General features: G+C 38.1%; 1 protein-coding gene across 4 annotated transcripts in view; it reads left to right on the forward strand.

Moving 5' to 3' along the window:
* Positions 1-13627, forward strand: part of trim67 (tripartite motif containing 67) — a 58467-nt gene that overhangs the window by 13950 nt on the left and 30890 nt on the right. The window contains exons 2-7 of one of the 4 annotated variants that reach the window (XM_008124473.3): positions 1651-1746; positions 3041-3163; positions 3783-3893; positions 5803-5962; positions 10282-10439; positions 12164-12302. In XM_008124473.3, the coding sequence (XP_008122680.1) occupies positions 1651-1746; positions 3041-3163; positions 3783-3893; positions 5803-5962; positions 10282-10439; positions 12164-12302 (787 nt within the window). The remainder of the gene's footprint in view (positions 1-1650; positions 1747-3040; positions 3164-3782; positions 3894-5802; positions 5963-10281; positions 10440-12163; positions 12303-13627) is intronic. The other 3 variants (XM_003215875.4, XM_008124477.3, XM_008124487.3) reach the window with 3 other exon arrangements.

Genomic DNA, 13627 nt, shown 5'->3' on the forward strand with positions numbered 1-13627 from the left:
CTAGCTCTTTTAAGACTAACTTACTTCAGTATGAACTTGTGTGGATTTAGATCCAGTTTAAATCAGATGAAGTGATCTAAAGTCAAAAGTATTCAAGCACAGTTACATGGTTGGAGTGGCAACCGTGTGTATATAAAGGGCAAATGGTGACTCTGTAGGTCCTCAAAGAGTTATGCAAGATGTCAGGTGGATAGCCTATTGGTCCTGGGATGTGAAAGAAATAAGATATGTTTCCCTGAAAGCTTATGCCATGTTACCTGATGTAATACCACAAACCTGTTTATCAGTATACATAGCATGCCAAGAAATCATTTTTCCTTGTCTCTGTCAGTTGATTGACATTTACAAAGATACAGACAGTTCCCAAGTTACAAACAAGATAGATTCTGTAGGTTTGTTCTTAAGTTGAATTTTTATGTAAGTTGGAATAGGTATGTTTTTAAGTGTAACTTCAGCCAAATATATATGTATTGGATGGAATAGGGAAAGCGTAACATCCCTGTAGTGTTTGTTTTGCTGTCTGTGCCCCCTTTCAGAAGATTTCAGCTCACTTTCCATCCCTGTGATAACTGGATTTTAAAAAATGTGGCTTGTTGTGGGAACAAAAAATGGTGAGAAAGCTTCAATGAAAGGGATTCCAAGGGGTGGATTTCTCTCATTTCCCCTTGTCTCATCCCCGTTCTTAACGATGAGTCCTTTGTAAGTCGAATGTTTGTAACTCTGAGACTGCCTGCATTACAAAACAGCAGTTTCTCTTACCAATCTTCCTTTGAAATTGTGTTTTAGTTTTAAAACAACCACTCAGAGGTCTGAAATTGAATGTCCAGGAAAGATGAACTGTTCGGATTGGTTTTTGAGTATTGCAATTCTTAATGTCAGATTTGTATCTATTTATCTTTTTGAATAGAAGACTTACTCTTTAAAAAATGAAGGTTCAGAATGTGAATCAGATAATAGCTAAACTGAGTAGCATACCTACAGCCAAAATAAAGCCCATCTGAAAGATTCTGCCATGGATTCAAATTGCAGGAAAAGAAATTCCCGCTAACACTTTCTGATAATAAGAACTGTTTGGCAGTGGAATACGCTGCCTAAAAGGGTGGTGGACTCTCCTTCAACTAGTGGGTTGCCATGGCTAAGCAGGACGCCACAGCCATACCCCCCGAATCCCCCAATTTCAACCCACTGATTAGAGTAAAACCAATGCATAATTGGCATTTATATCAGAAAATGTTTAACCATTCCTCAATTTATTCAGCCAGTCTACTACAGCTAGGATTAGTAAGTGGATTTTCCGCAGAGTACTGATATCGCCTCCTCCTGCTGTTGCGAAGGCCTCTAGCAACAGATATCCTTTTCCACCTATGGATTTCTTCCTCTGGAGAAAGAGCCTCACACACAGCATCCCATTCAGCTGCATAGAGGCTAGGATTGCTTCCTTCTGGTGACAGAAAACTCCAAAAAATCTATCATGAAAAGAGTTCGGAAAAGTGATTGATTGCAACTTGCTCTTTAGTTTCCTTCCTCTCAATAAAATCTCAGTTGTAGCAAATGTTATGAGTTTTTGATTTAGAAAGTATTTTAGACATTAATTATAAATGGGAAATACCATTTTATATTTTATTTAACTGGCCCTTTTTTTTTTTGCAGGCACAACTGTCTCAGGCTTTGAATGGCATTTCAGATAAAGCAAAGGAAGCAAAAGAATTTTTGGTACAGCTGAAAAACATTTTACAGCAGATACAGGTAATAATTCCAGAATTCTAACCCTTTTGAATTTTGTATATACAGTAGAGTCTCACTTATCCAACACTCGCTTATACAATGCTCTGGTTTATCCAACGTATTTTTGTAGTCAGTGTTTTCAATACATTGTGATATTTTGGTGCTAAATTTGTAAATACAGTAATTACTACATAGCATTACTCCGTATTGAACTACTTTTTCTGTCAAATTTGATGTTAAACATGATGTTTTGGTGTTTAATTTGTAAAATCATAACTAAATTTGATGTGTAATAGGCTTTTTCTTAATCCCTCCTTATTATCCAACATATTTGCTTATCCAACGTTCTGCCAGCCCGTTTATGTTGGATAAGTGAGACTCTACTGTATATAAAATAACATTTTTAGATTAAGCACAAAGACAAGGAGGCACCTTGGTTTCACTAGGACTTTGAGAGACCAGAGTTCAAATCACTTCTCCATTATAAAAAAAAAAACCAATAGGTGACCTTGGGCAATGCAGATACTCTTAGTTTCTGAGGAAAGCCAAGGCAAACCCATTATTCAACATCTATTTCCAGGTGATTATAGAACTTGGATGCCAGTCTGGCTTGTGACAGCTAGTTGAATTTATACATCAGCCAAGATTTCTTGCTTGAATGGATATCTGTGCAAAATGATTAATCTTATAACATCTACCTGATTTTTTTTGTGCATGACAATAGTAATAAATGGAAACATAATCCATTTTTGTTAATATGGACTGGCCATTTGAAGTTGCTGCATCTTGAATATCCATTAATAGAGCATAACTATTTCATACTCTTATTGTGCTCATAGTTTTTGTGACCAATTAACAGCAGCAGGAGCAACAACATACTACATTCCTAGAATCATTGGGTTCAGGAAACTGTCACCCAAAACATACTTTTTCCAAGTTTTGCCTTAGACATGCATAGCTCCTAACACCCACTTGTGCCCAGAAGTGACCCAGCTTTTTCTCAGAGTATGAATATATTTGGAAGATTGAACACTTACGTTTAAATTATCTAAGGAACAAATTATGCAGGAAAACCTCAGGTAGTCCAACATATCTAGAGTGTACCAGGTTAGGAAAGCATGATTCAGAATTTATCAGTCTTATGGCATAAACCCTGGAGATCTTTTAAAAGCAAGCAGTTCTTAATACCGAATTACACAAACTCGTGATCTGCCAATCCCTTTAGAAAATAACAACATCATGAAATGTTGACTGTGTTTTGAGTAAACAGACCTTTCTTCTGTAGAACTGAATATTATTTCTCTTCCCTCTCAAGGAAAATGGCTTGGACTATGAAGCTTGTCTAGTAGCTCAGTGTGATGCTTTGGTTGATGCTTTGACACGTCAGAAGGCAAAACTGCTCACAAAAGTTACAAAAGAGCGTGAACACAAACTAAAGGTAAGTGAAAATTTCATCCTGTAACATCCATCTATAGAGAATAGTAAAACTGAAAGTATGTAGTGGCCAGTTAATCTATCCTATGTCTATTCCATTCCATTCTCATTCCACCCTCCTTGTTGATCCCCAAAATAATAGGAAATGCATGAAGGATAGGTCTAGTTCAAAGCTCATTTTGATTATTCATCAAACCATGCTGAGCTGTTCATTTTATGTCTCCACCCATAATGAATCATGAAGACTTCTTGGAACAGAACAGGGCTGGAATTTATGGAAGCTTCCCATCAGCTTGTGAGGGAAAACCATTGGAAGGAAGTTACCTTGTACTGAACAGATTCCTTGTCAACTATATTTTCTTGCTCCACATGGAGATCCCAAGTATTCCCAGATCTACCCTCTAAGTAGCAATCAGGGCATGACTCAATGTAGCTTCCAAAATCAGATAAGTATATTTAAGATGGTATGGTGGTATGAAGGCCACCTGCTGGATTTGGTACTAAAACTGGGATGTTGTTTTAGAGATGATTAAAAAAAACCCGCTTCTATAAACATGTCTTTGTTTGCTAGCCTTGGATACTGAAAGGATCATTCACTCTGTATTGGATTTTTCCTTCTTTAGGTTGTGTGGGACCAGATAAATCACTGTACTTTGAAACTGCGTCAGTCTACTGGGCTAATGGAATATTGTCTCGAAGTTATCAAAGAAAATGACCCGTCTGGGTTTTTACAGGTATATTATCTTTTTATTTTGTGGTACACCTGGCCATATTCTTCAAAGGCTGTAAAGATGTCATGATCATTGTGTTTTATTCATGATTGCTATGTTTAGGTTGACTGTTTAAGGTTATATATTTCAGCTATTCTTATACAGAAGCTGGGAGCCTCTAAGGCATGGCCAGGAAAAGGGGCGTGGCTTCACCTTGCTGGTGGAAGCCTTAGAATTCAAAATTTAGCAGTTGGAATTTGGCAGTTGGAGTTTGTCGGTTGAGCAGAGCAGTTGGTTCTGTTCAGTGAGAAAGGAGTGTGATCGAAAAAAAGAGATTGTGGGAGGAAGTTGAGCAGCTAGAGAGTTTTAGCGGAGAAGGGCTAAAATTAAAGTTGCTGAGCCTTTAGTAGGAATAACTAAAGAGCTGAGGCTATATCCCTAAGTCAAGGAGGGCTAGGGTTAACCAGTTAAACTCCCCAGTCCAAGTTTGATCGGGTACAGATCAACTAAGTTCAAGAAGGACAATATTCCTAACTGAAAGAAACAAGTAATATAAAGCTGATACCATACTAAGCTCAGTGAAACTATTGAGAAATCTTGCAACACTTACTGTACAGAAGTAACATCGTTCACCTCAAGATATAACATTCTTGCAACCATCAAGCTTTGTGCTATAAATAAAAAAGTTACTGTTTCTTCAAATGTTGCTTATTATTTGAGCAAAGCATCTTTCAAAGGTGGTGGCAGCGACAACATAGAAAAATGGAATACATAGAGGTAGAAGGTGAATCCTTCGCAATTTGGTGGCAGCGGTGGGATCCAAAAAGATTCCATCCCTGTCATCACATCAAGTCTTTACATTTGGTGGCAGCGGTGGGATCCAAAAAGATTCCATCCCTGTCATCACACTTCTTTACAAAGGCTTATCATATTTTAAAAGTGCTACTAGTTTTCTCCATGTGCTCTCTGATACATCCCTACTCCTTGAAAATACATGGGCTCCTTCATTCATTTCAGTGGTGGCGGGGAGATGAGCTATTCCATGCCTGGAGTTGGGCCATTTATGTATGCCAGCTGGTTAGCATTTAAGTCAGAATCTGTTTTGTTGAAGCTATTTTGAGGACAGATGTTATGCACCCCCTCCCTCCAGGTTGGCAACACAGTTCCATTTCTTAGGCTCCCATCACTCAACTTGTTCTACCTTTGAAGGTCCCTCTCTATATTTTCTTCTCAGTCCACTTTAATGGACATGTGAATATGCTGATTTGGTTTCATTGTGGTAGTTTTTGTTGTTAATTATTAGATTAAAGCATCCATATAGAAAAGGTAAACACTGAAAATGTACTGTATAGCAAACAGAATAAACACACAGGCTTAGACTAGTTCGATCCATAGTATGCCATAACACAAGAGTTTCAAGCAAAAGTAAATTTTCTCCAATTTTTCTCCACATTCTCAGTTTTCCAAAACTGTATTCAGATTTCCTCCATCCACTCCTCCTAACTGGCTCTTACCCTATTTCTGACTGCCATATCTCTTCTATAGACAAAGTTTTTCAGCATAACCGCCAACCACAGTATTCAATGAGCTGGTTTCTCTCTGGTTTGCTCAGCTTCCTACTTCACAATAGGACTCAACATTTTGGATTGCTCATTAAGTTTAAATTCTGGAATAAAAACCAGAGTGAATTCACAAATGTAGTCACTATTGCATTAATGTTGGCTCCCCATGTTTTCCTCCTAAAATGGTGTTTGCCCCAGAGGGGAGAAAATAAATTCCCACTTCCTGCAAATGTCCTGGGGAATGAGTAGTGGAAATGGATTACTTGCCAAACACTATAACAAATAACAAGATTGAGTTAATTTGTAAAATTAACTTGTAAAGCTGTACTCTGGATCAGTTTGAGCTCAGGATTACACACTTTTCTTTTCAGATTTCAGATGCTTTAATCAAACGTGTTCAAGTGTCTCAGGAGCAATGGGTTAAAGGAGCTCTGGAACCCAAAGTATCGGCTGAATTTGATCTGACTTTGGATAGCGATCCCTTGCTGCAGTCAATTCATCAGCTGGACTTCATTCAGATGAAATGTAGGGGTGAGCTTTAGTAGATTGATTTCTAAAGAACATAAGTGCTCTGATAGATGAAAACAAAGACCCTATTTAATTTAGGACCCAATTGTCCAGTCTCCCATTACTCCCCCATTGTTGCTTACTAACAATTCAGCAGTTGCTCAAAATCAGAGCCATATCAATCAATCAAAGAAATCTATATGTACTTATTTATTTATTTCCGGTATTTCTACCCCGCCCTTCTCCCCTGGGGGACTCAGGGTGGCTTACAAATTGGCAACACAGTGCCATCACATCAACAATACAATACAAAAGGCATTAAAAACTAAAAACATTTAAAACATCATAAAAACCAATATACAATAATAAAACATTACCATGCACCAAAGGTAATGTCCTTTCATTCATTTATCCTTAATGAATTTGTCTAACACCTTTCAAAACTGATTAGGCTTATGACTATCATCACAAACTGAAATGTGTGGCAAAATGATATGGAATCATATAGAACTTATAGTGAAATAAACTATATCTTCAAATTATTCTTCATGCATTTTGCTGCTGGATATTCTCTATTACATGTTCTAAATTTGTGAATATTTTTATATTTTATGTTGGAATTTCTGTGTAACAATCTCTGATTTCAATGTCTGATATTTTACTCAAGTATTTGATTTCAGAATTTTATATGTGATAGCATTTGACAGCTAAGTATTCAGGTGCATTTGATGTTTGACATCAAATGATAATTAGTACTTGTGCAATTTGAACAGTTGTCAATTGCTGTTACAGTATTTGCAGTGATAATTAGTGGCATGGAATAGCCTTTAATATTCCGTAACATTTTGACTGGTGCTTTAACGCTAACAGTATTTATTATGGGACAAATGTTGTTGGAAGTTTGACAGTAGTTCATAATTAACAGTTGAACATTGACAGTTTTAGCCATTTGATCTCTTCAATAATCCTGATCCCAAAACATGAAGCAGAGTGATCTTTGAAACAGTCAGATTGTAAATACAGAAACATTTAATTTCCCAGAATTTAATTTCAGCCCTAGTGTGAAATTAAGAGAAAACAGATGGGACTTTGTGTGTATGCCAATTGAGCTACAAGAACAATCTGTTTGAAACTGTGTGAGAGGCCTTTCAACAACTGTATGTGCCTTTTTAAAAACTGGTTTATTGTAAATACTGGAAATAATAACTGGTTTCTGAGGCACAGTTTGGACCTAGACATAGATGTGCAAATATAAGAAGACGTTATTATCCTTTGTTATGCAAAATCCAAGATCACCCAGTGGGTTTCATGGCTGAGCAGGGATTCAAAGCCTAGTCTCCAGAGTTATAGTCCAACACTCAAACCATTACACCATGTTGACTCTCCCTGGTCAAACTAGCCTGTGATGAATCATTGGTGAAGTGATCCTTAAATATATGTTTACAGCAGTAGTTGCTCCAGGCATATGTCCCAGGGCATTTTTCTTATGATCTCACTTCTTGGAAGGGCAAGGTGGAATTCTTACCTGGGAGAAGATTTATGAGGAAGGGCTGGTCTAATCTATTGGGAGCCGCTGTGGTGGTGCAGTGGGTTAAACCAGTGGTTCTCAACTTGGGGTCCCCAGATGTTTTTGGACTTCAACTCCCAGAAATCCTAACAGCTGGTAAACTAGCTGGGATTTCAGGGAGTTGTAGGCCAAAAACATCTGGGGACCCTAGGTTGAGAACCACTGGGGTAAGCCCTTGTGCCAGATGGACTGCTGCCCTAAAGGTTGGGTTGCTGACCTGAAGGTTGCCGGTTCGAATCTGTGAGACAGGATGTTCTCTCATCTGTCAGCTATAGCTTGTGGGGGACATGAGAGAAGCCTCCCGGGCGTCCTCTGGGCATCGTCTCTGTAGACAGCCAATTCTCTCAAAAAATATACCAATTCTCCTTTGCATTTCCTCTTTCTTCTTTGTTCTTTGAATTTCTGTTTTGAACCTGCATATTGAAAGAGCCCAAAGATGCAAACAAAAACAGAGAGGGGCAAATAAAACTAAAATGAGCTGAAAGGCAACTAGCAACTGAATTTCCTTTGATAAAAACAGAATGTTTCAGATGAAATTTCTGTAGGAAGGAATGCATGGTTCATAGGTAAATGGCTTTGCTTTCATCTCCACAAGAATCGTGCATAAATAATGAGTCCTGTTCAGTCAAAGTTCATTCGATTTCAGCAGGCTTAATTTTGAACTCTAAAGGTTCAATCTAAAGCAATTAGGCTAGGCAATTTGACAGCAAAAATCCTCAGAGGAACAAGAGAAAATGCTTGCATGTAGATAAGCAGAATTCATAGGCAAAAATCTATTCCCTCAAAGGGTATTGTGTGTCTTGACCTAAATGAGTTATATTAGTGAAGCTATTGCAACAACAGTGGTAAACTGCATCATCAAAAAATGACAGCGGCTAGAAAAACAGATGCAGATGAAAGGATTTAAGATTTAAATTGCATTTGATGAAGTCTTTCAGAATATATGTTTGTCAAAGACCCTGTCCTCATTTTGGAGTTATTTTAATCATTTTGATAGCTTCCATTTGGATTGTATGTAATGAATTGATAATTGCCATGGAACTCTCCTTCCTAACTATTTTCTGAGGCTAGACATTCTCCTAAGTGATGTCTTCATACATATAGGATTGATTTCTGAAGATACAATGAAAAGAAACAAAGCTGTTTCACAATACTCTGCTATCACACTCAATCTCTCCAAAATAGATTGCCCATTATAGTAGTTTACTAGTTTTATATATAAAGTATAGCTGAATTCTATATTCAACTACACAAGGCTATTGATTGATTGATTGATTACGTTTTTATCCCTTTTATTCCAAGGAGCTAAGCATGGCATATAAAATTCTCCTCATACCCTTGTTATCCTCCTAATAGCCCTGCCTTAGATTGCTTACTCAAGCAGTCTAAGTTGAAGCTTACTCAAGGCTTAGTGGAGACTGGAACTTGATTTTGCATGTTGCCAGTCTGACACTCCTCTGAAGCCTTCTGATTGACTAGTACTTCTGTAAGAAGTCATATATTCACCAAAAACCTCCCTTATCTCCATTTTTGCAGAAAACCTCTAGAGTAATTTGAGAAATTCTAGGATCCTAGGAAACTGTACTTCATCTTAAGGCATTGTACAAGTGAAATCAGTTTAACAGTTTGGTCCACAAAAATCAATCACTATATAATATGTGTGCTGAATGAGTAAAATCATGGTTGTTATTGATAGAATAGTGTATCATTTAATTAAAATCATGAAGTACAGTCCAGTGCATGTAGCACAGTACAATGAGCCTTTGGTATCAGCTGGGGTTTGGTTCCAGAACATACATGTGATATACAATGGTGTAATACAATGATGTTCCTTTTATAAAATCAAGGTTTGCTTTTTTGATTTTAAAAAAATATATTTTCAGGCTTTGGATGGTTGAATCCATGGATATGACACTAATTAGAGCTTTTGACTTGGACTTGGATCCTAGTTCTGAGCCATGAAACTTACTGGATTACTTTGGCCTAGTTACTCTCTGGCTCATCTACCACAGAGTTGTTAGGAAAATACTGTGGAGACGAAATGGGCTATGTGTGCTATCTTACACTCACTGTAGAAAAAATGAGAAATAAATATCGCTTACAAGTTAATAAGCTAACCAACTATCTTGCCTATGGGTGGTTTATGACTACAGTGAACATTTACAACCAGTTCACTGGGTTACAGAACAAGCCTCCGGTGGCCTAGGGAAAAAAACTTGAAGGTTGGGTTGCTGACCTGAAGGCTGCCAGGTTCGAATCCCACCCGGGGAGAGTGCGGATGAGCTCCCTCTAACAGCTCCAGCTCTATGCGGGGACATGAGAGAAGCCCCCCACAAGGATGGTAAAAACATAAAAAAAAACCATCCGGGCGTCCCCTGGGCAACGTCCTTGCAGACGGCCAATTCTCTCACTCCAGAAGCAACTCAGATGCTCCTGACACACACACAAAAAAGAACAAATAGCTGTTGCTTAAGCAAACTCACACTGCTGTCCAATGACATTATTATCTGCCTTAAGATATGGGTTTAAGGGAAGATTCATTAACTGATGCAATGAAGTGATCAGATGGCAACTCTGTTGAAGAATACTTGCTCATGATGTTATCAAATATGGACTCTCAATATGTTGTTTCTAATTTTGGAAAAAAACAATCAGGGAACTAAATGTTGAGAGAGCCATGGCTGTTATTTGGGCTGCTGCAAGTTACCAGGTGAACTTTGTGTTCACATACACATACCTGACAGGTAAGGGCAGAGTTGCACTAATCTGTGCTTAGTTCCGCTTTCAGTGCCACCAGTCCCACTACTGCAGCTGGAAAAGTGCTGCACCAGAAACAACAGTGTGACCCTAGCCTGGCGGATGCCACCTTTCAGCCACAATCCAGTGGAAGGCTACATCTTGGAACTTGACGATGGAGATGGAGGACAATTTCGAGTGAGACCTCTGTTTCTCCTCCGTTTGCATGTGCTGTTCTTAGATCAAATACTTGCATAGTTAGTTCTAAATGAATTAACTGAAAATGGAATTGAACCAAATTATTACAAAATAATCCCTAGTGATATGAATACAAGAAGTTGCTTTAACCATCCACTTCATCACATTCATTAAATACTACTGAGCCACCCACTTGAGAAACGGCAACCTACTGTGTTCATCACATGATGTGGGCTTCAAGTGTAGGGTAGAGATATCTTGGCGTTTAAGAAGGGTTGCAAAGGGTTATCTTTTCAGATGCTTTCTAAGCTGGTTGGCAAGGGACTTTTTTGCAAATTACCCAAACAGAGATGGGCAAAATGGCCAATTCTGTAATGTGATGGTATTTGTCGTTCTTAGCCTTAAAATTATGCAGTTATGTAATTTGTGGGAGGAGCCAAAATGCCCCTTTGAGAAAAAACTCCACCATTACCTTTAGCTCATTGAGGAGGGAAGATCGGCAGTATGTTGTGTTTCTTTCTGTGTCATGCACTTTCTGAGGGCGGACCTCCCTCCCTCCCTCCCTCCCATATGCCGCGTGTGCCATGTGTTACCTCCTCCCCTCCCTCCCTCCCTTCCTTCTGCCTCAGGCCATCCTGCCTTTGAATAATAATAATAATAATAATAATAATAATAATAATAATAATGAAAATATGTTCCTAGTTTGCAGGTGTTATTTCCTGTTTAATTGTGTAGTCCTTCCTTTGAAAATAGTTGTGCTCCAGAAACTTCATTTTTGTGCCCATAAACTATGTTAAATTGGTGGAGACTTTACGAGATACTCAGTCATTGAGAAACTGTGCTATAGCAGGATGTCCCCCCTGCAAAGACAAAGTTTTTGCAGTTTAATAAACCTTTCCCATGTGTTTATGATAGAACCAATTAGGAAATGACATTTATAACCCAGGAACAAAATTCATAGTCTAGGAGAGGAAGTGTGTTTTTCTTTTCACAAAGAAAGTGGGGGAGGGACAGTGGATGGGAACAACCCTCTACAATGTGATGGCAAATTAACTGAGAACTCCTGAATAAAATGGATAGTTTGCTGGTGTGTGATGGAGATAGGAAAATAATCAATTTAATTTCAAAATGGAGTATGCCTCAGCTATATGGTAAATCACTCTTCCAAACACTTGACATGTTCAGTGAGATGAAGTCTTATGTGATTGTAGCCCACTGGTGCTGTCTCCCTAGAAGCAACTAATTTCAGGCAATAATTTGGGTTTACAGTGTTCCTTCACTACTTGCAGTTCACTTTTCGTGGATTCACTGTTTTGCGGTTTTTCAATAAATTCTAAAAGACTATTATAAATCATAAAAACTTACAATTTACAGCCTAAGGAAGGGAGGAAGGAGAAGCCAAAGGAAGAGAAAAGGAGCCCAAGCAGCAACGGGAGGAGGAGGAGGAGATTTATCAACAGACGATTGGTTGATGAAGACTTAAAATAGTGTATAACTACTAAAAATATGTATAAATATTAAAATAAATATAGTGTCCCTGCTTTGCGGATTTTCACTTATTGCGGGTGGTCCTGGAACCTAACCCCAGCGATAAGTGAGGGAACACTGTACTGCTGTCATAATTTCTCAGCAAAAAGCAACTCCATGCAGTTTACATTCAAAGTTGTGATTATGACTAGTTTAAATAGACTCAGTCAACTTTCTCCTTCCTTTTTGTTATTTAGGAAGTGTATGTTGGAAAGGAGACCCTATGCACTATTGATGGCCTTCATTTCAATAGTACCTACAATGCAAGAGTCAAAGCCTTTAATTCATCAGGAGTGGGCCCTTATAGCAAGACAGTTGTTTTACAGACTTCTGATGGTGAGTAATTTTTAAAATATGTATTACAATTCCTGTATTTGCAGGGGATACACGCCTGAACTTACCATGGAACCTTGAAACTGTATATGATAGTGAACTCGATTGAAATGACCACCCTCTGATGAAATTGCTATAAAGTCACCCTGGAGGACCAAGAAAAATTCTAAAGAGATATCCACTATAGGAAATTTCTGAGTCCTCCAGCTAATTCTATGGCAATTTCCAGAGGAAGCATAGCATAAAATTGCTTGAAGGATCTAGAAAATTTCTATAGATGACATATTTTGTTGGATGCAGATAAAATAAATTACATTAGTGCTGGAATCTGGATTCAGCTAGATTTTGGAACCACTCTTTCATGATCCAAAACAAAAAGTAGTGTTCCCTCAACAAACTACAATTCCCAGGATTTAGCATTGAACTGGTAGGCCTTGATGTGTCTCTATGGAAACTTCTGGGCTGGAATATGGGTATGTTAATATTGTAAAAGTAGCACAAAAATGTGTGCAATGAAACCTGTAGCGTAGCTGTTGTAGATGTTCTTGCTGAAATGCAGTTCACACCCAAACAATCTCTTTTGGGGAAACAGGAAGTAAAGGGAGTGTAAAAATGAACAGATTAGAGTTAGAAAGGAAGGCAAGAAAAGGCAAGTGATTAGAAGAATTGTTTCAGGAATAAAGCTGTTAATAACAAAGTTTGTGATCTAAAGACCTTATTTCGTTAGACAGCCTTCAAAGGAAAAACAAGAAAAGCCAAGTGAAGGCTTTACTCCTCTTCTTGCCTCTAAGGGAGTACCTACATTGTAGAAGTAATGCACTGACACCACTGTAACTGCCATATTTCAATACTAAATCCTGGGAGTTGTAGTTTGTTGAGGGACCACTACTTTTTGGCAGAGAAGGTTAAAAACCTTGTAAGACTACAAACCCCATGATTCTATAGCACTGAGTCATAGCAATTAAAGTGGTATCAAACTGCATTAGTTCTACAGTGAAGATGCATCATAGGTTGGCTTGCTGTTGTTGAAGATTAGACATCAGTGCTTGTAACAAGCCACCTGAACCAGTGGAGGGGATAAAAAGATAGGTAAACACCAGTATCCTCTCTCCTTTTTTTCTGTTGATGTGTAGGTTGTTATGTTTTATTTTCTTCTTGCTTCTCCTCCAGCAATATTGTTAGTTGCTACTTTGATGAGGTAGTCACATGTCTGCATAAAGGTTACATTTGTAGTAATGAAAGCCAGAAAAAGGGAATTTTGTAAAGTTAGGGAGAAAGCAAACAGAGGAAATGTTCCTGTTAGTTTTAATTTGTGTTAATATAATTCT

Source organism: Anolis carolinensis, chromosome 1 (assembly GCF_035594765.1).
Source record: "Anolis carolinensis isolate JA03-04 chromosome 1, rAnoCar3.1.pri, whole genome shotgun sequence".
Lineage (NCBI taxonomy): Eukaryota > Metazoa > Chordata > Lepidosauria > Squamata > Dactyloidae > Anolis > Anolis carolinensis.